Below are 23,239 nucleotides of genomic sequence, written 5' to 3'. Positions count from 1 at the left end.
AATTGAATCGAATTACATTAGATTCGATTCGATTCGATTTGAATTCGAATAGTTCGCACATCTTTAATAATACGTCATGTTCATTGACATAAACATTTTTAATCCGCATGAAGATGAAAGTCGATACGACGCATATTCGTCATTGTATGCTTTTTTTATTTCATCAGCGCAAAACAGCTGCCGAAGCAACCAGAACCATTTGCGAAACTTATGGTGAGAGAACGATAGCTGAAAGTTTAGTCATAAGTGGTTTCGGCGCTTTAAAAATGGCAATTTTGACTTGAAAGACAAGGAGCCTGCCGGGTGACCGCAAGAGATGAGTTCGGATGACTTGGAAACGTTATTGCAAAATGATTCGACTCAATCGAATATAGAACTTGAGTGTAGAAAAGAATTCATGTTAATCAGAATACTGTAATTCGACGCTTGCTTGAGACGAGGAAAATTCTGAAGGAAGGAAAATGAGCTCCCCATGAATTATCGGAGAACGCTATTGCCAGCCGAATTACCATTTATCTTTCGCTGCTCAATGGATACAAACACAAGTCTTTTTTGTATCGAATTGTGACCGCAGACGAAAAATGGATTTATTATGACAACCCCAGTCGCAAAAGATCGTGCGTAAATTCCAGAGAACCCTCTACGTCATAGCTAAAACGAAATATCTATGGTTACAAGGATCCTCCTGTGTACCTGGTAGGACATGCAAGGAATGCTGTATTATGAGCTGTTAAAACCATCTCAGATTATCACCGCGAAATTACCAGGTCTGTAAATATGAAACCGGAATTTGCCCATAAATGGCCCTAGCTGTCAATGTAGTTACCGTCAAACCGCGTCATTGCCGCCATTTCCATTTGTTGACATCTGACAAAGATTTCCAACTCACAACAATACAAGTTTCATACAACAGCATAGTTTGTAATAGCGTTGAACATGTCGAATTTTGTGCCTGGAAGCTATGATTTACGGACAGCATTGATTTTCTGTTACCATTTGAAGAAAACTGCTGCAGAATCGCATCGAATGCTTGTCGAAGCTTACGATGAGCATGCTCTTGGTAAATATACACAGTGCTTTGAGTGGTTTAAAAAATTCAAACGTGACGATTTTTACGTGAGAAACGAAGAACATGGAAGACCACCGAAAAAGTTTGAAGACAGCGAATTGCAAGCATTGTTGGATAAGGATGACGCTCAAATGCAACAGCAACTCGCGGATCAATTAAATGTGACACGAGAAGCCGTCTCTTTGAAGCCTACGTTTGAAAGCCATGGGAAAGATCCAGAAAATAGGAAAATGGGTTCCACATGAACTGAATGAAAGACGGCAGGAAAACCGAAAAACCACTTGCGAAATACTGCTCGCCAGGTACAAAAGAAAGTCATTTCTCCATCGAATTGTGACTGGCGATGAAAAGTGGATATATTTTGAGAATCCTAAGCGTAAAAGATCATGGGTAACTCCAGGCGAACCATCGACATCGACTGCAAGGCCAAATCGCTATCGACGGAAGACAATGCTCTCTGTGTTTGGTGGGATCAGAATAGTGTGCTGCTATTATGAGCTGCTAAAACCTGGTGAAACCGTTCATACTGAACGCTACCGACAACAAATGATCGATTTGAATCAAGCTTTGCGTGAAAAACGACCAAAATATCAAAAAAGGCAACACAAAGTGATTTTGCTTCATAATAATGCACCATCACACACAGCAAAACTGGTCAAGGAAACGATTGAGGCGTTTAGTTGAGAAATACTTTCGCATGCGGCTTACTCACCAGACTTGCCTCCGTCTGATTACTACTTATTTGCATCGATAGGACACGCACTTGCTGAGCAGCGCTTCACTTCTTACGAAAATGTACGAAAATAGCTCGATGACTGGTTTGCCTCAAAAGAGCAACAGTTTTTTTGGTATGGCATCCACAAATTGTCAGACAGGTGGGAAAAATGTATAGCTAGCGATGGGCAATACTTCGAATAAAATATTTTTTATCATTTTCAAACAATAAACGTGTATTTTCTATACAAAAATTCCGGTTTCATATTTACACATCTGGTATACATTCGATAATTGAGGCAGTTAAATGAGCAATTGATCGAGAAACGGCCATATTTTGCGACAAAGCGAAGCAAAGTGATTCTTTTGCACGACAATGCCAGACCCCATCGGCGACCCGGGAAACTTTAATGGAATTGCAATGGGAAATCCACCCTCTCCGCATATTCTCCAGATATTGCCTACTTCCATCATTATTTGCATGTTTAATAGTCATGTTAAATTTTTTAATGATTCTATTCGATTTCATTCGATTCGATTCGAATTCGAATTTAAAAATGAGATTCGATTCGATTCGACATAAAAATTCTTTATTCGTACATCTCTACCCAAGAGCAAAGACTGCTTTTATCGTGGTATCCGTTTTTGCCTGAAAGATGGCAAAAAGTAGTAGATAATGCCGGGAAATATCTTGATTAAAGATACTGTGTCATTTATAATAATATTAATAAAAACTTTTGCGCACTCCTAATATTTAATGGAGAAGCTAGAATGTACCGGTCTTAATGATCAACATGGACGAACTGACAAAGGCTGCTCTAATTATTCTTCAGCAACTTGTTCTTTATGTATCATATCCATTCCCTCGCGCCTGCATTAGCGCCGGCCGGAGACGAAAATTTCGTCACGGCCGGCGTAACTTTAATTCAGCCGTTAACCGTTTACGCCGTAACTCCGCTGCATTTTGTTTGTATCCGTGAAGTAAACCATCCTGACGAAATATAATGAACGGCATGCGCTATGCCCAAGACGCGATATTAATTAAAATTATCATAACGGGACTCAACTGTATCTCGTCTCACTTCTAAACTGGGACGATCGAAATTTAATTAATGAGAGACTATAAGGCCGGAGGATGGTTAATCCGGATCCTCGCGATAAACGCAGCCGCGCGGTCGTTTCGACTTTAGTCACGTTCGACGATTACGGGAAGTCGCGACGTAATCGTTCATTGACGCCACTTATGCATACGTATTCCGCTATTTATATAACGACAAATACGAGAGTGGGAGAGAGGAGGGGAGAGACGGAGGGAAGAGCGTATAAATAATTCCAGGTAGGATCGCATCGTAGCATCCGTTGCTATTTAGAGGCCGTGGAGAAGCGTTCGCACATTTTCTCTCACTACACGCGATTACGCTTCTGGAGGATTACGAGGATGTTAGTCACGTTTATTTACGACGCTCTCTATCTTATCGAAATTCCTTTTCGCGCGTGCGGTCACCAGATGCTCTGACACTTTACCCAGAGCGGATGAACATACGTGGAAATGCGCAAGCGAACGGACGGAGAAAAACTGCTGAATATGAAAACTCAAGTAACACGAGGCGTTTGTAACGCGCAGTGGGAAAAGTCGGTGGAAAAGACACTTGCAACTTCTTGACGCGTAAAAAAAATCGACGAGACACAGCGACGCGGAAGCACAAAAGAACATGTGTATTTTGATAAAGCACAGACTGACGCAATACGCAGAGAAAAAATGCTCCCCCTGCTGCTGAGAAAAACGATTATGCACTCAGTTTACTCTCGTTCTTTCGAGAAATTTGAAATATACTCATCAGAAATTTGAGGAAAGCTTCCATTATCCTGTACTGAAAGAACAGAAGAATTTATTCTTTCTTCGAGAATATTACGAAACTTAACGTTAAAAACTTCACTTTTCATTTAACATCTGGTTTGAATTCCAATTCTTGGTTGAGAGAAGAAGTAAACTTACTGGGATCCCGGAATGTATTTTGAGCGAATGGGATGAGCTTTCGGTAAATTTGCGAATATACAGGATGTTTCAGACACCCGATTTTTTCGTAAACGTGACATTTTAGAGCAAAATGTTTCAGACAAAAGTTGTAGGGCTTCAAAGGATCTATTTGGGTGTACTGACGCTGTGCATTTGACCTTGGGACGACCTTGAAAAGTCCAATTAAGATCCACATAAAAATCTTATATGGAAATTCCAATTTTTTATTACACCGTCTTTTTCCACCAATTAATTTAAACAACTTTGTCAAAAATATTTTTTTATTTGCTTTTATTTTATTTTTTTAGATATTTAAGGAAAACTTGGTAACTTTTTCAATATTTAACCTACGATATCTCGTTAACTATTTGTCGGAAGAAAAAGTGGTACTAGACTTTTTTGCTCTATTTAGTCACAAAAATATATTTTACAATAGAGCCGCGATTTTTGTTAACTTACTGACTTTTGGAAATTTCAAAATCATCAAATTAACAAAAATCGAGGCGCTATTGGAACAATATATTTTTGTGTCTGTGAAGTTAGCACATCAAATTATTAAAAAAACAAGTAGAGTTCTAGTAGCACTTTTTTTAGTTCTGTAATTCTCTTATAACGAAAAAAATAGTTTTGCAACGTTACACCCAAAAAATCAAAAATAAAAATACAACGTGCTGGGTTCACGAAGTTATCACGTCATCTCTCCCTCTAAGGTCCCTCTAAGCAATCAAATATTCCAACTTCTGGCAATAGTTCTCGTTAATTTTACCAGAGTTCCGTCTCTGAGTGCAAGCATAAAAAAAGATTTCAACATTTAACATTTTTTTTTTGTAAATTTTAAATACTGCAATGCATCCTCTGAAGAAAAAGCGAGGTGCTGATAATTTTCTGCAGATCTAGCGATAATTCTCGTTAGTTTTCGCATAATTCTATATCTCACGATCATTTTTAAGAAGAGTTCCGGCCGTTAAACATTGTTAAACAATTGCTAATGAAACGTGCCAGTATGTCGTTCAGAATAAAAGCGACATGCTGATCAATTTCTTGACTTTTAGCGACAGTTCTAGATGCGTTTCACATCTATTTTTTTCGTTATAACTGTAGAACTATAAAAAGTGTTACTAGAACTCTACTTGTTTTTTTCACATTAATAATAGTTTGACGTGCTAATTTCACAGACATAAGAATATATTGTTCCAATAGCGCCCCGATTTTTGTTAATTTGATGATTTTGAAATTTCCAAAAGTCAGTAAGTTAACAAAAATCGCGGCTCTATTGTAAAATATATTTTTGTGACTAAATAGAGCAAAAGAGTCTAGTACCACTTTTTCTTCCGACAAATAGTTAACGAGATATCGTAGGTTAAATATTGAAAAAGTTACCAAGTTTTCCTTAAATATCTAAAAAAATAAAATAAAAGCAAATAAAAAAATATTTTAGACAAAGTTGTTCAAATTAATTGGTGGAAAAAGACGATGTAATAAAAAATTGGAATTTCCATATAAGATTTTTATGTGGATCTTGATTGGACTTTTCAAGGTTATCCCAAGGTTAAATTCATAGCGTCAGTAAATAGATCCTTTGAAGCCCTACAACTTTTGTTTGAAACATTTTTCTCTAAAATTCTCGCGTTTACGAAAAAATTGGGTGACTATCGCGTGACCTGGGTGATCTGAAACACCCTGTATAAAGTTGAAACAAGTGACGGTCACCTGAATGTGGCGCATATTTCTCTTTGTGCATGCATTAACGCATAGTTTCGCAACCTCGAAATACGAAAGAGCGGCGCGACTTTGAACGAGGGTAACACGTCTGCACACTCGAGGAGATACTCGAGGGAGGGCATTATGGCACAGCAGACACCCTCGCAGGCGCGGCGGTAGTGACGTAACAGGAGGAAGACGCGATAGTAATGATTCAGCGAGCGATACTCGCGTTCGCGCCTCTTTTGCGCGCGTCATCGGCAAAATCGGGACACACCGCCGAGTCTCGGTTCTGCCGTCATGCATCGTACTATTCTATTAGGTGCGCAACTTAACACCGAGGAAAAAGGTTTTGTTGGGTTAACAAAACACCAGTAACCGCAACAAATGGCTTGTCAATGCGGAACAGCAAATGACTCCGTTATGGTGACAAATGATTTGTTACTTATGACTTGTTCCTCTAACCAACAATTTTGTAATGGGAACAAACGGTATTATGTTACATTGATCCAATAAATCATACATTTTTTATTTGTTGGCAATACAGAATATGTGTGTGAGCAAAGGTTAGAAATTGTGTATAAGCCGACCTTCCCGTAACCTTGCTGACGCTGTTCAAGGTCATACTAGTATTGCTACGTGATGTGTCACTTAAGACTACAGCTTTTATATTTAACATTTTTTCTATCTTGTAAAATTTCAAAGTTATTCAAGTGGTCTATTTTAGGTAGCTAAGCCTTTGCCGTAATTTTGATAACTTTTGTCGCGTTCGTTGCTTTCTAAAGAATTTTACCGAAAGAAATGGTTTGTTAATGTGGGGCAGCAAATGACTCCGTTCTGGTAACAAATTATTTGTTGCTCTAACTAACAATTTTATAATAGCAACAAATGGTATTATTATGTTGATCCAATAAATCATAAATTTTTCATTTGTTTGGCAATATAGAAGATGAGCAAGGATTAGAAATTGTATATAAACAAATCAGTTGTATTAGCTTTTCCTCACCAACGTATAATATATAGTAAAATTCATAAAATACTTGATGAAACCATACATGCAATGCTACACAATATATATCATAATTACCAGATAATTCAAATATAGCTCCATTACATCTAATCAAACATTGGTAGAGAAGGATTAACAAAATAACAATTCTATATGTGTGTGTGTGTGTGTATTTTGCAAGAATTCGAGAAAAGAAAGAAAGCAACGCATTATTACATTAATCTTTACTTTTAGCACGGCACATTATATAAAATTATTAGGTGTACAACTTTGCTCCCGCTGTTTTTTTTCCGAAATTCGAGGCTTTATTGTAAAAAACTGGTTATATATTTATGATTCAAAGTATTGTCCATCGCTGGCCACTACTTTTTCCCATCTTTCGGGCAGCTTACGAATCCCACGTTGAAAAAACTGGTCATCTTTTGAAGCGCTCCACGAATAGATCCAATTTCTTACTTCTTCATGAGATCGGAAGTGCGGGTCAACCAGCCCGTGTGCCATTGATCGAAACAAGTGATAGTCAGAGGGAGCAACATCTGGAGAATACGGCGGGTGGGATAGGACTTCCCATTTCAACGTTTTCAAGTATGTCTTGACCACTTTCGCAACATGGGGTCGAGCATTGTCATGCTGCAAAATCAGTTTATCATGTCTCTCGTTGTATTGCGGCCGTTTGTCTTTCAATGCTCGGCTCAAATGCATTAATTGCGTTCGATAACGATCGCCTGTGATTGTTTCATTCGGTTTTAACAGCTCATAATACACTACGCCGAGCTGGTCCCACCAAATATAGAGCATAACCTTGGAGCCGTGAATATTCGGTTCGGCCGTCGACGTGGAAGCATGGCTGGGATATCTCCATGATTTTTTGCGCTTGGAGTTATCGTAATGAACCCATTTTTCGTCCCCAGTCACAATACGATGCAAAAATCCCTTCCGTCTTTACCTTTCAAGCAACTGTTCACAAGCAAACAAACGCCGTTCAACATCTCTCGGTTTCAACTCGTACGGCACCCAATTTCCTTACTTCTGAATCATTCCCATGTCTTTGAGGCGTTATGAAATTGCTTGTTGAGTCACTCCCAATGATCGTGCCAATTCTTCTTGACTTTGATACGAGTCTTCATTAAGTAATGCCTCCAATTCTGCATCTTCGAAAACCTTCTCTCTTCCACCGCTATGCCGGTCTTCGACGTGAAAATTACCGTTCTTGAAGCGTTGAAACCGCTCATGACACGTTCTTTCACTAATAGCGGCCTCACCATAAGTATTTGAGAGCATTCGATGAGCCTCAGCCGCAGATTTCTTCATATTGAAGCAGAAAATTAAAACCTCCCGCAAATGACGAGAATTTGACTCGTAAACTAACATTTTCAATCGAGAATAACTTTATGATGCAGACACAAATCGACTAATGTTTCTATGGGGTTATGTTGACAGATGCCCAAGTTTATTGCATGACGTCTATGATCTATTTATTTCGACCACTACTTATCGCCAAAGTTATCTATAGGAAGCTATAACGGCGGAAGCAAAGTTGTACACCTAATAATAAACCGTTAAATAAGGTTAGATACAGTTAAAGATATACATATAAAGGAGCTCATACAATAAACATATTTTTATTAATAAAAAAGTTTGTAAAAGTAATTCATAGCTTGAAAAAACTTAAATCACTTTAAGAGTTGCTTTTATCTATATATAAGAATTCAGAATGTGGACCACAGAAGAGTCACGTACATATATGTACCGCTCCCTGCAAAGTTACGAGGAAATGATAGCTTAAAATTGGACACCCTATATGAGAATTTAGAAAATGGACCACAGAAGAGTCATGTTCATGTATATATTACGCTATTACGACGTTGCTATCCTTTTTACTAAAAGTTGTGCTACAAATATATTTGCATCTCTAGCGATGTATATTTGTTAAAATTGCAAATAACAGAAAATGATTTGTTGCAGTAACTGTTTAATTTGTCCCCCGTACAATTATCAAACAACAAACGTTCAATTATTAGAACAACAGGAGTATTTTTCTCAGTCAATTCTCTACATTTTTTACGAAGCTTTGATGTTTATTTATAAAAAACGAATAATTATCTAATCTTCAAAATAATCCCTCTCACTCTCTACACATTTCCATCTTTCAGGCAACTGTCGAATTCCACTTCGGAGAAAAGTGCTTCGGTTGCTTTGAGTCGATAAACTTAACGATGCTTGTTCCAACATCCTAAACAGATGTGGAAGTGTTAATCAGCCCTGTAATGTTACAGAAATCTAAAGAGATGGTAATTGCGAAGAGGCGAAGTTTAGAGAATACGCCGAGGGAAGGAGAATTTCCCAGCCCAAGGCGGAGTTTCCAGGTGTTGTTTTTGCTGTGTTTAGTCGTACGTTGTCTCGTAATAAAATCACTTTCCTCCTCCCATTGCCGGCAAAAGGCCCTTTCTCCTCAAGTGCGTCACTCATTCGAATTAGTTGTTCCTGATAACGCTCAGCAGTGATAGTTTGACCGAATTTGAGCAGCTCATAGTGAATAACGCCCTTCTGGTCCTACCAAATACTTCCAACAAACTTTTTCTGCATGAATGTTTGGTTTTGCAGTGCTGTTCGATGACTCATCTGGATGAACCCAAGATTTTCGCCTCTTCAGATTGTCATGAAGTACCGACTTTTCATCACAGGTCACTGCCTTGTACAAAAAGTCTTTTTTTAAACTTGAATAGCAAGGATATAGCAGTGTTGCAGCGTCTACTCTTGTTTTCAGGAGGGAGTTCACGCGGAACCTAACGACCCTCCCTTTGGATCCTCTATAGCTTATGTAAGCGCTTGGAAATGACTTGTCGGGTTACTCCAAATAAATCTGCAAGCTTTGCCTGCGTGCGACAAGGGTTTCCCTCTAAAAGTTCTTGAAGTTCTTTATCTTCAATCTTTTTTAGTTGGGCGTTCTTCGTTCTTGAGATCCAAATTTCCACTCTTAAACCTTTGGAAGCACTTTTGTACTGTAGAAAACAGCATCTTCGCACAAAGCCGAACAAATAGTTTCTTTAGCTTCTGCGGTATTTTTTTTAATTAAAATGTAAAATATGCGCGGCATTTGGAGGAGATATGATAAAAGAATCGACTGCACAGAAGTGGCTTAAAAAATGTTCTTCTCGGGATGAATTATTTGAAAATGCACCACATTCTGTAAGACGCTTTGTTGATAACGAGGAGTTATCAATTATTTGTTCATATATCAGTTATAACTTTTTCTAAAAATTTCTGCCCTTGTTTAACTTTTAATATACGAAACTGCATCAACTTTTTTGGTTACTTAAAATTTTTGTCTTTGCGTGCGCTTTCCATCCGCATAAATTCTTGCACAACGCAGAGTTAGACAATTCTGCATGGGCGAAATGAGCCAAAGTGAAACTTGCAAAATATCGGAAATGACGATTTCCCTTTTACTTCGAATTAACCTTTTGCTACGTAAGTTAACATATATGTGACACCTTTTTAGCCATCGTTTAATGTCTCTTAAATGTTAGGTTAAGGGTTTCTTATCATGTAATAAGTCCTTACGGGATCCTTGGATATTATTCTATACATACATCATGTTGTACAACTATTATTTTGCATTAGTTATTTGTTATAAACAAAATAATTGCAAATATATTCTTTTTTCCTTCAAAAATCGTTTTTGGAAAGTTGGTAATAAACATGCACGGAAAAATATATATATTCATGTATTTTTGGTCGTTGATTATAAATCCGTTGTCAGATTTCCGAAATTCAAAATGGCGGAACCAATATGGCGGACTGTAAATTAAAAGTTTTTCCAGTTCCCGTGAAATTTGGTATCTAGGGTCCTCTCTTTCTTTCTCTCATTTGTTTAATATTATGATTGATATGTAAAAGTAAAAAAGAAAAAATGGAACTAGATATTCGCCACATACACGTCGTTAGTTCTGGGTTATGCTAAGAGCGAGAGTGATAACGGATTCATAATCAGCGACTCAAAAAACCCACAGATATCAATTTTCGTAGAAATTTTGAAAAATTTTCAATTTCCGGTCCGCCATTTTTAATCTTGTATTTTTGACATCGGATTCGTAATCAGCGACCCCAAAAACCCCCGTATGACAAGTTTCAAGCGGATCCGGTTGCAGATCTTGAAAATTCCATCCGCCATATTGGACTCGTTATTTTGAATCTTGTATTTTTGACATTAGATTCGTACTCAGTGACCCCAGAAACCCCCGGGTAACAAGTTACACAAAATTATATACATTAGAAAAAAACGTGCAACAAAGGGTTAAGCAAATACTTTTTTCCGATCGCTGAACGCTTGGACACACATGACGATCGCGGTGAATGAAATATGTGATCTCGCATTTAAATAATTCGGCACGGAAGTATGGGGGAAGGAGAAGCCCCGAACCGGAGTCTTACCGTGGCGGTATCCACCTCTCGACCTTGTTGCTCATAAAAATCCGGGCGACACGTTTCACGCAGGCCGCTTATGCGACATTTTCCTGCATCTACGGCGCGCTTTTGAAATGTCAGCTGCAATACACGTTATAGCAATGTCGCGCGCATGAACCGGCTCTGGAATATTATGTTTTCCGAAGGCCATTGTGCCAAAGAGAGCGTTCCGTTTGATGAATATGGGTATTTGAGGATTGTATCCACGCCATATGATTAATTGCAAGATTTACATACTGCCGACTGGTCGGAGCACGAATTCAATGGCGTGTAAATGCTACCGCACACAATTGCTTATACTTCTCGCGATGTATATATCTATTTTTAATATACAGAATTGCAACTTTTTTGGTTAGCTAATATCTTTGCCTTTGCGTGCACCTCCAACCCACATATTAGGTCTAGCAGTTAATTCTTTTTGGTTGTCGACAATTTTCAATCTTTATTTAAAAGTCAACAGAACGAGATTAATTAATAAAGTATTCTCCGTTGTTATCGATGACCTTACGCCTTTTATTGGGTAGATATCGAATCCCATCGCGATAGAAATTTGGTGGCTTTCAGGTTAAAGTCATCGATGAAATTTCGTATGTTGCTAACTGTCGAAAAATATGTATCAGACAGTGCATGTTGCGTCGACCGAAACAAGTGAAAATCTGATGGAGCCAGATCTGAAGAATATACCGCGTGTGGAAAAACTTTTCAGCCTAAATGTAAAATAGTTTCTTTTGTAACTTCTGCTGTATGTGGTTTTCGTGCGGTTTCGTGCTCGTGGAGTATTTTCGTGCAGCAGGATGACTTTACGACTGCCTTGTCCAGTAACTAGCTATTTTTCTCAATTGCATCGCTCAAACGTATCAATTGCTCTTGGTAAATCTCTGCTTTAATGCTTTTACCCGGTTCCAAGAGCTCATAGTACAGCATACCTCTCTGGTCCCACCATATACAAAGAACTTTTCTTCCGAAACGTTTGGGTTTTGCAATCAACGTTGTCGATTGATCGAGGTCTACCCATGATTTTTTGTGTTTGGGATTTTCATACATAATCCATTTCTCGTCATCAGTTATGATTTTGTGCAAAAAATATTTTTTGTTGTTGTTTGCCAAGCAAGCTAACATATGTGGTCAATCAGCGATTTTTATTGTCAATGCAGTGGTTAGCTAGTATGAAAACCACTTCACTTCTTTCTATATCTTTCTCATACGATGTAAACGATCGCAAGTAGCTTTCTAGCCTACTCCCAGCTTTTCCGCAAGTTTTTGTTATGTTTATGCGGCATTTTCATTCAGTAGATTTTGCAACTCCTCCTCTTCAAATTGTTTTGGCTGGCCAGGGCGTGGTTGGTCGCGAAGATCAATATCACTACTTCAAAAACGTTCAAACCGTTTCGGCACGTGTGATAGGTCACAGCACGTTCACCATAAGCGGTACAAATTGTTTTGGCTGCGTTTTGGAAGCGTTTTTGTTTAAATGAAATACGAAATGCATCGCGTATCGTTGCTCTTGGTTGCTAGCCATTGTGAATACTACTGATTATTTGAGGTTATGTGTATCAAACGCCAAACCGTATGTTATTTCGAAAAATTAAATGTCCACACTTTAAAATTGCGAAAGAGCGGAAAAATATTTCAGTTTCAAATTTTACTCTGAACTATGTAAATTCTATCGGAAAGGATTAACTACTAGAAATAATAAATTTAATAAATTCACGCAGAACGTACAGTTAAAAAATTCTACACGGACAGAACGAGCCGCATATAGCCGCAGCCGGAACTTGCAAGATATCGGAAATGACGATTTCCTTCTTACTTCGGAGAGAAACCTTCGAGCAAGAGCGAAAAATTATATTAGCGGCGTGTAACCACGCGAACAATCTCCTCGACCTCATTGCGTGAGCGCGGAATTTATCCCTCTTCGACTGCTAATTCTCCGGTGCTACGTGTTTTATCTAACTCTCACACACCGCATACCATTACGAATCCTCCCGGTTTCGCCACGAGGAGCGCCGCGCGTAATCGATTAATCGTTCGCGCTTGCGGCACCTTCGAGATCGCTCGAGTTCGTCGCGCCGCGCCGCGCCGCGCCGCGCCGCGATCCAGCCAGCTCCTGGTAGAGCAGCATTCCACGATCCAGAGCGCGAGCATGTCCATTCCGATCGAGCCCGGCGAAAGAAAAGAGCCTCGGTTCCCACCGAGAAAAGGCCGCGCGCGTGGCTGTTTCAGCGAGTTACTGCTGAAGAAAAGCGTCACGACACCAAAATTCGGACTCCCCGGCGGAGCCTTGGTTGTTCGACCTTCTCCTCGACTTGCTCCTACGGAACTGGTCGATCATCCTCGGCCGGCCCAGCGGCATTCCTCGCTCCACGCCTACTCACTCATCTTCGTCACCTTCGTGATCTTCCTCTTCCTTCTTCTCCGGCAGGCTTCACCCACGACTCGAGTCGCGCGTGGCTTCGACGCGCTGAAAGACGAGAGAGAGAGAGAGAACAACGAAGTTGCTCAGCTGTTTTCGAAAACCGCCGCACTCCTCGCGATAATTGCAGGCACGCGATTGTACCCTGCGCATCTCGTGTCTAAGAAACGCACACGCGATCTTGTTCGCTACGGAAGGCCGATACAATATATCATACCGCGAGTATTTGCATTAAAACGTATGCAAATTAGAACCCGGAGAACTGCTAAACCGCCATCTCCCGCGCGTATAACTCTCCACGCGAGTTTCTGTGCGAATATTCACTACATCGAAATAATACAGCGCGGATGATTTTCAGGAAGCGACGATTTATTACGTAGTCTAATGATTTCATTTATTTCGCGCCGCAACTCCGGTTACGGAGCCAGGCGGACGGACCTCGACTCGAGGAAGCGTGCGCGCTCGTTTGTGGAGCGGGATTGTTGATTCGATGCAAATTCGAATGCAAAGCTGACGCTAACTCTATCCCGCTGCCGAGTCTTGTTATACGAGCCGCGCCCGTTTTTATCTCGAAGTAATATGCGACAGTGGTTCGTCCGTGTATCCGCGCTCTGCGTCTCTTCGAGAATTCAGAACGCAGAACTTCCAAATCTGTTACAAGATAATCGAATGATCGTACTGCGAGGCAAAAGTGTTTGATATTTTTGTAACTAAATTCGTGTAGTGTCACGCATGTCATTTGAGAGAATTGATTTTCTCCCCTCTGGAGCATATTATAAAACTTATATTTTGTACAGGAAGCGCAAGCCGCATTTGACTTTCAATTTAATATTTTCAGTTAACGTACCAAACTTACTAGGATTCAAAATGTATCTCAAGTAAATTTTGTATTTACGATGAACTTTTGCGAATATGTAAACATATATTTCTGTATAGGAGTTTTGAGGGGTTTCATCGATTGTTTATTTATTTTGTCATTAATTAAATTTAATATTCCTGCAAGACATTTTAGGTTTTTCTTCCTCTTTGTGTGAATTTTCACCCCGCGTTATATGGGAGATTTAAGCCGATAATCTTATCCCTACATGTGAACTATTTTCATTGCATTTTTTATATATACAGGGTGTTCGGGATCTTTTGAAAATGAAAAATTGTGAAGATTAATCAGATCAAACTGAGAGGAAAAGTCAAGTACCATTTTTCAAATATCACAATAGTTATTAAATTATTAATGATTATTACAACAGTTCTTAAATTATTAAATTATTATTAATGATTCAAAATGACCAGGCTCTTTTAATCGATAACTTGGAAATTTGCGTAGTTATTTGCAAAATGGTGAAAAAGAAAAAAAAATTGCAAAAGAACTTTTCTGTTCAGAATGATCTAATCTTCAATTATATGATTATTGTTATATAATTGCTATTGCTATTGTGCTATTGTGCCTAGCAACAGGTTCAAGATTCAGGGTTCAAAGTTCAATATATGAGGGTAGTCTCAGAAGTACCTGACCTAACAAAGAAAACACAAAAAGTTTGGGAAAAAATATTTTTATTTCTCTACATAGTCTCCTTTTAGCTCAATACTTTTCCCAGCGATGTTCAATGGCTTCGATACCCTGTTTATAGTGGAAATCATCGAGCTCCTCAAAATAGCCATCAAGCCACCTTGGTCCATTGTTTTGACTGTTCCTTCGTCTCAGGTGTGAAGTGATGGACCCATGTTTCATTCATGGTTATGAATCGACGCAAAAACTCGGCTTTATTGCTGCGAAACTTCGCCAAACACTCGATTGAAACATCCTCATGATGTTTTTGTTTCAATCGCGGCACCCATCTTGCGCACAGCTTTCTCGTGTCCAAATTTTCAGTCAATATGCGATATACAGCACTTTTTGAAATGCCTACCATGTCTGTTAACTCGCGCACTTTTAGTCGACGGTTATCTAATACCATTTTGTGGATTTTCTTCACCATTTCTGGCGTGGTCACCTCATTTGGTCGACCACTGCGATGTTCGTCTTGGCAGCTCGTACGGCCTCGTTTAAACTCTGCCACCCGATATTTTACTGTTGTAAACAAAGGAGCAGACTCCCCCAGAGTAGAATCTAGCTCCGCTTTGATATTGGTTGGACTGAGGCCTTTCAAATGAAAGTATTGTATCACATATGATGACCAATTTTTTTCATGTTTACAAATTCACTGAGAGGGTTCACTATTAATGGCTGCCAAACAAATACTAAACAACGTAGCGTCGTCAAACTTCAAACTTAAGCTTTATAAGGTTGGTACTTTCTACCATAGTCATTCTTTTCAAACAACAACCGCTATCTATATGTCAGGTCAGGTACTTTTGGGACTACCCTCGTATTCATATCTATCGCTAGACACAATAGTCACCATCATCTAATTGTAGGTTAGATCATTCTGAACAAAAAAGTCCTTTACCATTTTGCCAATAACTATGCAAAATTTCAAGTTATCGATTAAAAAAGCCTCTAGAAATGGTCATTTTGAATCATTAATAACTTGATAACTTGCGATTTTGCAAAATGATACATGACTTTTCTTCTCAGTCTGATTTGATTAATCTTCACATCTGATTAATCTTCTTTTTATTTGCAAAAGGTCCCGGACATCCTGTATATTAACATTGAATAAATAAACATTGAATAACGTAACAACATTAGATATGTGACTGATACAATATATATTAGTGAACTAGTGTATATATATGTGTGTGTGTGTGTGATTCTATGTGTGTTGCTTTCAGATTTTTAATAAAATATTATAATAAGTGATTTTCAAATTGCAAAATGGTTTAAGACAAATCCAAAGAAACCCAATGTCACGTTAATTTCTTTTATCGACTGTCAAAAGAAAAAGATTATTAACTGTAACTTGTCAAAATCTGATAATGTAAGCTGATAATGTAAGGTATAATGAATAAGAATCCCGAGCTGATCAACTAAACCTTATTATATGATACATTGGGTTGGTACATTAATATCCTGATATAGACAGATCCAATCACTGTAAGCTTATAAAGGTCTTTCTTAATTCAATTGTCATCAGGACATTATAAAAGGTCTATTTTAATTAGGATTACCCTCCACTCACCCTATTAGATCCTTGTCAATGTCAGGTGTGCCTGATCAAAATTTCTAGTCGGGCTTGTATCGGCAAATGTACTCAGAATGCAGCCACAAAGATTCTCGTCATCGGATACACGTAAAATTCAGAAGTATGTTGATCTGTCTTCACACTGGGGAACGCACGAACAATGATCCATGTATCGGGGTGCAGGTAAGTGAATTGAAAAGGAAGCAGGTAGCCGCGTTTAGTAAGGAGACAATAGCCGTTCATGAATATGGGAATACAGCCGTGTAGGCCGTGTGCCAAGAAACGTCCTTGCCGAGCCGAAGTCTCCGGAGAAAGTCCATGAGAATGAAATCTAGGGACACGAGATCCGTCGCGTCCTGTGGATTACGAAATGGCTCCTCTGTGAAGAAAGGAGGAAGAAAATATAAACCCTGTCGTTTTACTTCAACTTGTCCCCCTTTCAGCGCGCGTATTTTGTTATTGGTGAGAATTCTACAACGACGGAATGTCTGCAGACGAATATCGGTTGATGAGGACATTAAACCATTATTGGACTTGAATACAGGATGGGAACATTGAGAGAGAAAAATAATTAATGTTAGTGAAATTATATTTTTAAATTACTTCAATTGTATCTTCTTGTTGTTCTAGCAAAAAAATTGGTAGCTGCAATATATTCGTTTATTTTTATTTATTGTGAAATTTACAGGAAATCTCTTTGGTACAAAACGCTATCTATAGAGTCTTATAATAATAATAGTATTGTAATTATAAAAAACCAGAAAGAAAAAAATACTGATGTAAAAAAAAATAAAATAAAATATAAGAGAAAAAGGTAAAAAATAACAAATGTAAATATCAATATAAGTGGTTTGCATATACAATATTTGCACTAAATGTCCACGTAAATAAATGATAGCGCTTTTGAAAGAGCACATAGATATATGATGTACAGGGTATCCAGGATTTTTTGGAGACGAAAAATTGCGAAAATTAATCGGATCAAAATGAGAAGAAAAGTCAAATACCATTTTGCAAAAATCGCAATAGTTATCGGATTGTTAATGATTGAAAATGACCATATCTAGAAGCTCTTTTAATTGATAATTTGAAAATTTGCGTACTTATTTGCAACATGGTAAAGGACGTTTTTGTACAGAATGATCTAATCTACAATTATATAACGGCTATTGTGTCTAGCAATAGATATGAATATATTGAACTTTGAACCCTGAATTTTGAACCTGTCGCTAGGCAAAATGGACATCATATAATTATAGATTAGGTCATTCTGAATAAAAAGTACCATTTTGCAAATAAGTACGCAAATTTTCAAGTTATCAATTAAAAGAGCTTCTAGATGTGGTCATTTTCAATCATTAACAATCTGATAACTATTGCGATTTTTGCAAAATGGTATTTGACTTTTCTTCTCAGTTTGGTCTGATTAATCTTCATAATTTTTCGTTCCCAAAACATCCTGGATATCTTGTATAATAATGTTATGCAAACTTTATAAGAATCCATTATAAAATCATTAGTCGTAAGAATATCGTCGGAACCATTGGGGTTGCTATGTGCCGCTCGATTATCAAGATTAAGCAATCTCTACCGCGGTCTCAACACAATGGAATGTGACCACTTGCGCCGCTTGGAATCGAAGGGCCGGAAAGTACATGTGTATGTGGCAATCCTTCGGTTTTAGTGGTCGCGAGACTTAAGAAAATTCGGGATAATTTTTTTATAAACGTATACGCGACGTTCCTTGAATAATTAATTTGAGCTTGAAACGATAACGAAATTGCGTTCGAAGACAGGTCTATATTTATACGCTTTCGACGTTGAATCAAACGCGTTTTCGATGTTGATTCGACGTCGTATGAACCAAATGTTTCTGACTGGGCAGGATCCTTAATCCGAAATGAAACGTGGGAAGGATTTAATAAAGTAACTTAATAAGATCCTGAATCTATGAATCCTTAACCTTTTGTTGCACGTTTTTTCCTAGTGCATTTTTGTGTAACTTGTTACCCGGGGGTTTCTGGGATCGCTGAGTACAAATTTAATGTAAAAAATACAAGATTCAATATGGGGGATCCAATATGACGGATGGAATTTTCAAAGTCAACCGGATCCGCTTGAACTTCGTCACTCAGGAGTTTTGGGGTCGCTGATCACGCTGATTGGATCCGCCATTTTAAATTTCAAAAATCTGACAACGGATTTATAATCAGCGATCAGAAAAATATATAAATTATGCCGTACATATTTATTACCAAATTTTTCCAATCCGATTTTTGAAGGAAAAAAGAATATTTTTGCAATTATTTTGTTTATAACAAATAATGCAAAATAATAGTTGTACGACATGATGTATGCATAGAATAATATCTGAGGATCCCGTAAAGTCTTATTACGTAACAAGAAATCCTTAACCTAAAATTTAAGAGAAAATTTAAACAATGACTAAAAAGGTGTCACATACCATATATGTTGACTTGTGCAGCAAAGGATTAATAAGATCCTGATATTCGCTGCGTAACTAGGATGACTTACTAAGACCTGATGACCAAATAATCTGATTAACCTAGTCAGGACGAGATAAATTTCTAGTCGGGAACTGCTCCACGTATCACGTATACATTTCCTCTGTCCAGTCTCGCTCGGACGTTCCTCCCCCGAAAGCTCTCCCGAAAAAGATGCTCTTTCTGTGAAAGAGAGAGAGAGAGAGAGAGAGGGGGGGGAACGGTGCTGTTTTCGTTTGTAATTCGTGCTGTTGGCACGTAACAAGCGACGAGCCGTGGTCGTGAAACTTCATCGAGCAATTCCGCCGTCGGTCGCTGACGACCGGAGCCGGAGAGAATGCAGCCTCTTGATGCACTGTATTTGCATGTGAACGAGCTGCGCGGCTAGTCCCGGGCGAGCCGCCGCAACCTAATTGTTAGTCCGCTTGACCCGATCGCGAAACGCCGTGCGCGGCATCGCGCAGGACGCGATTTTCATTCCCGGCTCGCTACGTGCTCGCTACGTTGCAACAGAGAGAATCACGCTCGCGCTTTGTCCGCGGCTTTGAGGCGCGATTTGAGGAGGGCATTCTTTGCTCGAAACCGGTTCCTCTCGGCGAGACTCGCTCCCCGAGAGGCGGGAAAACCCGGGAGATTGCGTTTTCATTTTCATTCCGCAGGTTGATGTGTGTCGAAACTGATCTGAATCCTCCGTTTGTCGTCGATACATTTAGCAGTCAGGCCAAATACGGCCTCAAACTCTTTCGGCCTTACTAATATTTATCCATTTCTTCTTCATTTTTTTGTACTTGAGCGTTTGAACGGCTCATCAGCCAAGTGCTAATTGAAAGAGACATTTTCGAAAGGCAGAGGAAAATGGTGAGAAAATCAGCACGTTTGTGAAATACGATTGCGAGGATTCTGGCGCGAAAAGTATTGTGACTAACGGAGGGTTGATAAAGCGGGAGCTTTGACACACACGCAACGTCGTGTCGCTCCACAGCGCGTAACGTCTTTCCAAGCTGGGGCGGATTCGCAACGGCTTCGCAAATTGGGCCAATCGATGATCCAAAGCGTAATCCAATAACTGCCGTGCTCGACGCAGCAAATATTTAGCATTGCCCAGTAGAGACGACGCTCGTGAAGCTTGTAACGTTGTAACGTCGCAAATTTCTCGCCGATGACTCAGGGAACTTGCGACGTTCCCCCTTGACGTGGGAAATTAGTCGGAATACACGCGGAAATACACAAGGCGAACAGATTGTAAATGTCGTTTTTGTAGTCGATATTTTACACACAAGTTGACGTAATACGCAAAGAAAAATGTCCTGCTGTACTGCTAAGAAAAGCGGTTGTATGCTCTGCTTACTTTTCTTCTCTCGAGCGGTGGTCATCTTCAATAAGGAATATTTTCTCTTCAGGGATGTTATAAAATTTATACTCTATGTAAAAGAAGCAATTTTTTGTTTCAATTTAACACTTTTATTGACTCTCTAAGAGTAATGTCATTAAGATTCAAAACGTATTTTGAGTAAATTTGAAACCTAGAACGAATTGGAGTCTCCCATGAAAATACACAGGTTGAGGCTTAAAACAGGCCACGTGAATAACTTTGAAAATATGCAAGATAAGAAAATATGTTAAATATAGAAGTTGTAGGTTTTTAGTGACGCATCACATAGCAACACTAGTATCTTGAACGGCGTTTAAGGTCACGGAAAGGTCACCTTGACTTTTTTAGAAACCGGCATCTTTTATTATATCATTTTTTCCTACCAATTAATTTGACCAACTTTTGTCTGAAACATTTTTTTACTTGCCTATTATTTTCTGAGATATTTAAGGAAAACTTTAAGGAAAATTCTTTTAATTCTTCGCTTGCGATATCTCGGTAAGTAGTCGGAAGTAGTCGGCTTATCGGAAGAAAAAGTGCTACTAGACTTTTTTACTCTATTTGATCTGAAGAATATGCTGTTGCAATAGTGGTCTAACTTTTAACTTGATGAACCTTTGGAAATTTCAAAGTCATCATATCACTTAAACCCTCTAAATGCATCACTTAAACCCTATAACTTCTGTATTGAATATTTTTTTCTATCTTGCTTATTTTCAAAGTTATTCAGGTAGTCTATTTTAAGTGCCTCACTCTATATTATGCGCTTTACAAACTTTTGTTAACTTAATGATCTCTGGAAATTCCGAAATCATTATATCATTTAAACCCTCCAAACGCGTCACTTAAAATCCTACAACTTCTGTATTTAACATTTTTTTTGTCTTGCCTATTTTTAAAGTTATTCAGGTGGCCTATTTTAAGTGCCTCACTTTGTATTATGCGCTTTACAAACTTTTGTTAACTTAATGACCTCTGGAAATTTCGAAATCATCATATCATTTAAATTCCCTAAATGCGTCACTTGAAACCCTACAACTTCTGTATTGAACATTTTTTTCTATCTTGCCTATTTTCAAAGTTATTCAAGTGGCCTATTTTAAGTGTCTCACTCTGTATTACGCGCTTTACAAACTTTTGTTAATTTAATGACTTTTGGAAATTTCGAAATCGTCATATCACTTAAACCATTTAAATGCGTCACTTGAAACCCTACAACTTCTGTTTTATTTAACATTTTTTTTTCTACCTTGCCTATTTTCAAAGTTATTCAAGTGACCTATTTTAGATGCCTTACTCTGCGTTATGCATTCTACAAGGATATATGTTTATAGCATTTCCAAAGAGATCTCTCGTAATCGCTATTTCCGTTGTAAAAAGTCTACAATCTATAGAACGCAGCGGTTATTCGCGATAGCGTGCGACTGCTGCGTAGAGCTCGAAATTAAATTCGACGAATATTTGAGTACGCTCAAGCGTATATCTGCGATACATTTGCGCAGCGCGGATCCATATGTTTCCCGAATCTCACAAGTTATCGCTTAAGTAAACATGGCCGCCGCCGCGTGAAGCGATACTCAAGTGGCGCTGCAATAATAATGCGCCGCTAAAATCACGCTAATTTGCTACTTTGTTAATCAGGGGAGGGGGGAGGCGCACGCTCCATTCTTTATTATACATGAATTACGCGTCAACCTTCGAGCGATTTTCCTCACGAGGATCCTCCGTCGCGCGTCTTCTTCTCTTATCTCGGCAATATTCTCGACCAAACAAGCCCCTCACAAAGCGACGCGGCTTAGCGCGTTCGTCAATAATGCCCAAGGATCTCCGCGTAAAAGCATGATTCGCGAGGAAGAACTTCTTCATCGCTATCAGCAAGACGACCGTTGAAGGTATGAGAAACGCGCAAGAGAATTCGAGATCGCGGCGGAGGATCGCGTGTGAAGTTTCCTTCTCCTTTTAACGGGACAGCATCGACCGTCTCTCTCTGACCGCTCGTTCCCCTTTTGCTTCCAGGTGAGAGGAGTTTCTCGACCTAGGCTAAGATGTCACATCACAGCGACGACAACATGCTGATAGCGACGTCGGACTCCTTTTGGGAGCCGGGCAATTACAAGCGCACCACCAAGAGGATCGAGGACGGGCACAAGCTCTGCGACAGTCTGATAGCGCTGGTCCAGGAAAGGGCGGAGATCGAGAAGACTTACGCGAAGGCGCTGAAGAATTGGTCGAAGAATTGGAACGACAAGATCGAGAAGGGACCGGAATACGGCACCACCGAGGCGGCGTGGAAGGGCGTGCTCGTCGAGTCCGACAGACTGTGCGATCTTCACCTCAGGGTCAAGGAGAATCTCTGCAACGACATTATTCAGCAGGTGAAGACGTGGCAGAAGGACACGTATCACAAGGTAAGGACCGCTTTCCCCGTAGATCGCGAGCCTCGCGACGTCTCGTCGATAACACTTCCCCGTCGCTCACGAGAGAGAGAGTTCACGCGGCGAAACTCGCTGAGCCAGAGGTGTCCTCAAAAAGGACCAAAAAGAACACTGACGAAAAGACGTTGACTGTGATTGCTCTCTTCCTTTGTTAATTTTTCTCGATTTTACGCCGCTTTTCCGTGTACTCTTCGGTGTTCCTTCTTTCTCGCTAACATCGCGCGAGTTTGGTTCGCAGTCGATGATGACCCTGAAGGAGCGCAAGGAAATGGAGGACGCGTTCAAGAAGGCGCAGAAGCCGTGGGCGAAACTCCTGCAGAAGGTCGAGAAAGCCAAGTCGGAGTACCACAATAGCTGCAAAACCGAACGAACGGCGGCGAACATGGAGAGGAACGCTTCGGCGGATAGTTCTCTCT

At 39.3% G+C, this 23,239-nt stretch overlaps 1 protein-coding gene across 5 annotated transcripts in view; it reads left to right on the top strand.

Moving 5' to 3' along the window:
- Synd (protein kinase C and casein kinase substrate in neurons protein Synd) overlaps positions 1-23,239 on the top strand; it is a 162,023-nt gene that overhangs the window by 115,636 nt on the left and 23,148 nt on the right. For all 5 annotated transcript variants that reach the window (XM_025303706.1, XM_025303707.1, XM_011150590.3 and 2 more), the window contains exons 2-3: positions 22,405-22,796; positions 23,062-23,239. The exon at positions 23,062-23,239 is cut by the window's right edge and continues 11 nt beyond it. In XM_025303706.1, coding sequence (XP_025159491.1) covers positions 22,434-22,796; positions 23,062-23,239 — 541 coding nt within the window. In that variant the 5' untranslated portion in view covers positions 22,405-22,433. The remainder of the gene's footprint in view (positions 1-22,404; positions 22,797-23,061) is intronic.

The sequence above is a fragment of the Harpegnathos saltator genome, unplaced genomic scaffold, assembly GCF_003227715.2.
Source record: "Harpegnathos saltator strain DR-91 unplaced genomic scaffold, Hsal_v8.6 scaffold562, whole genome shotgun sequence".
Taxonomy (NCBI): Eukaryota; Metazoa; Arthropoda; class Insecta; order Hymenoptera; family Formicidae; genus Harpegnathos; species Harpegnathos saltator.
This window is presented reverse-complemented; position numbering and strand designations above follow the sequence as displayed.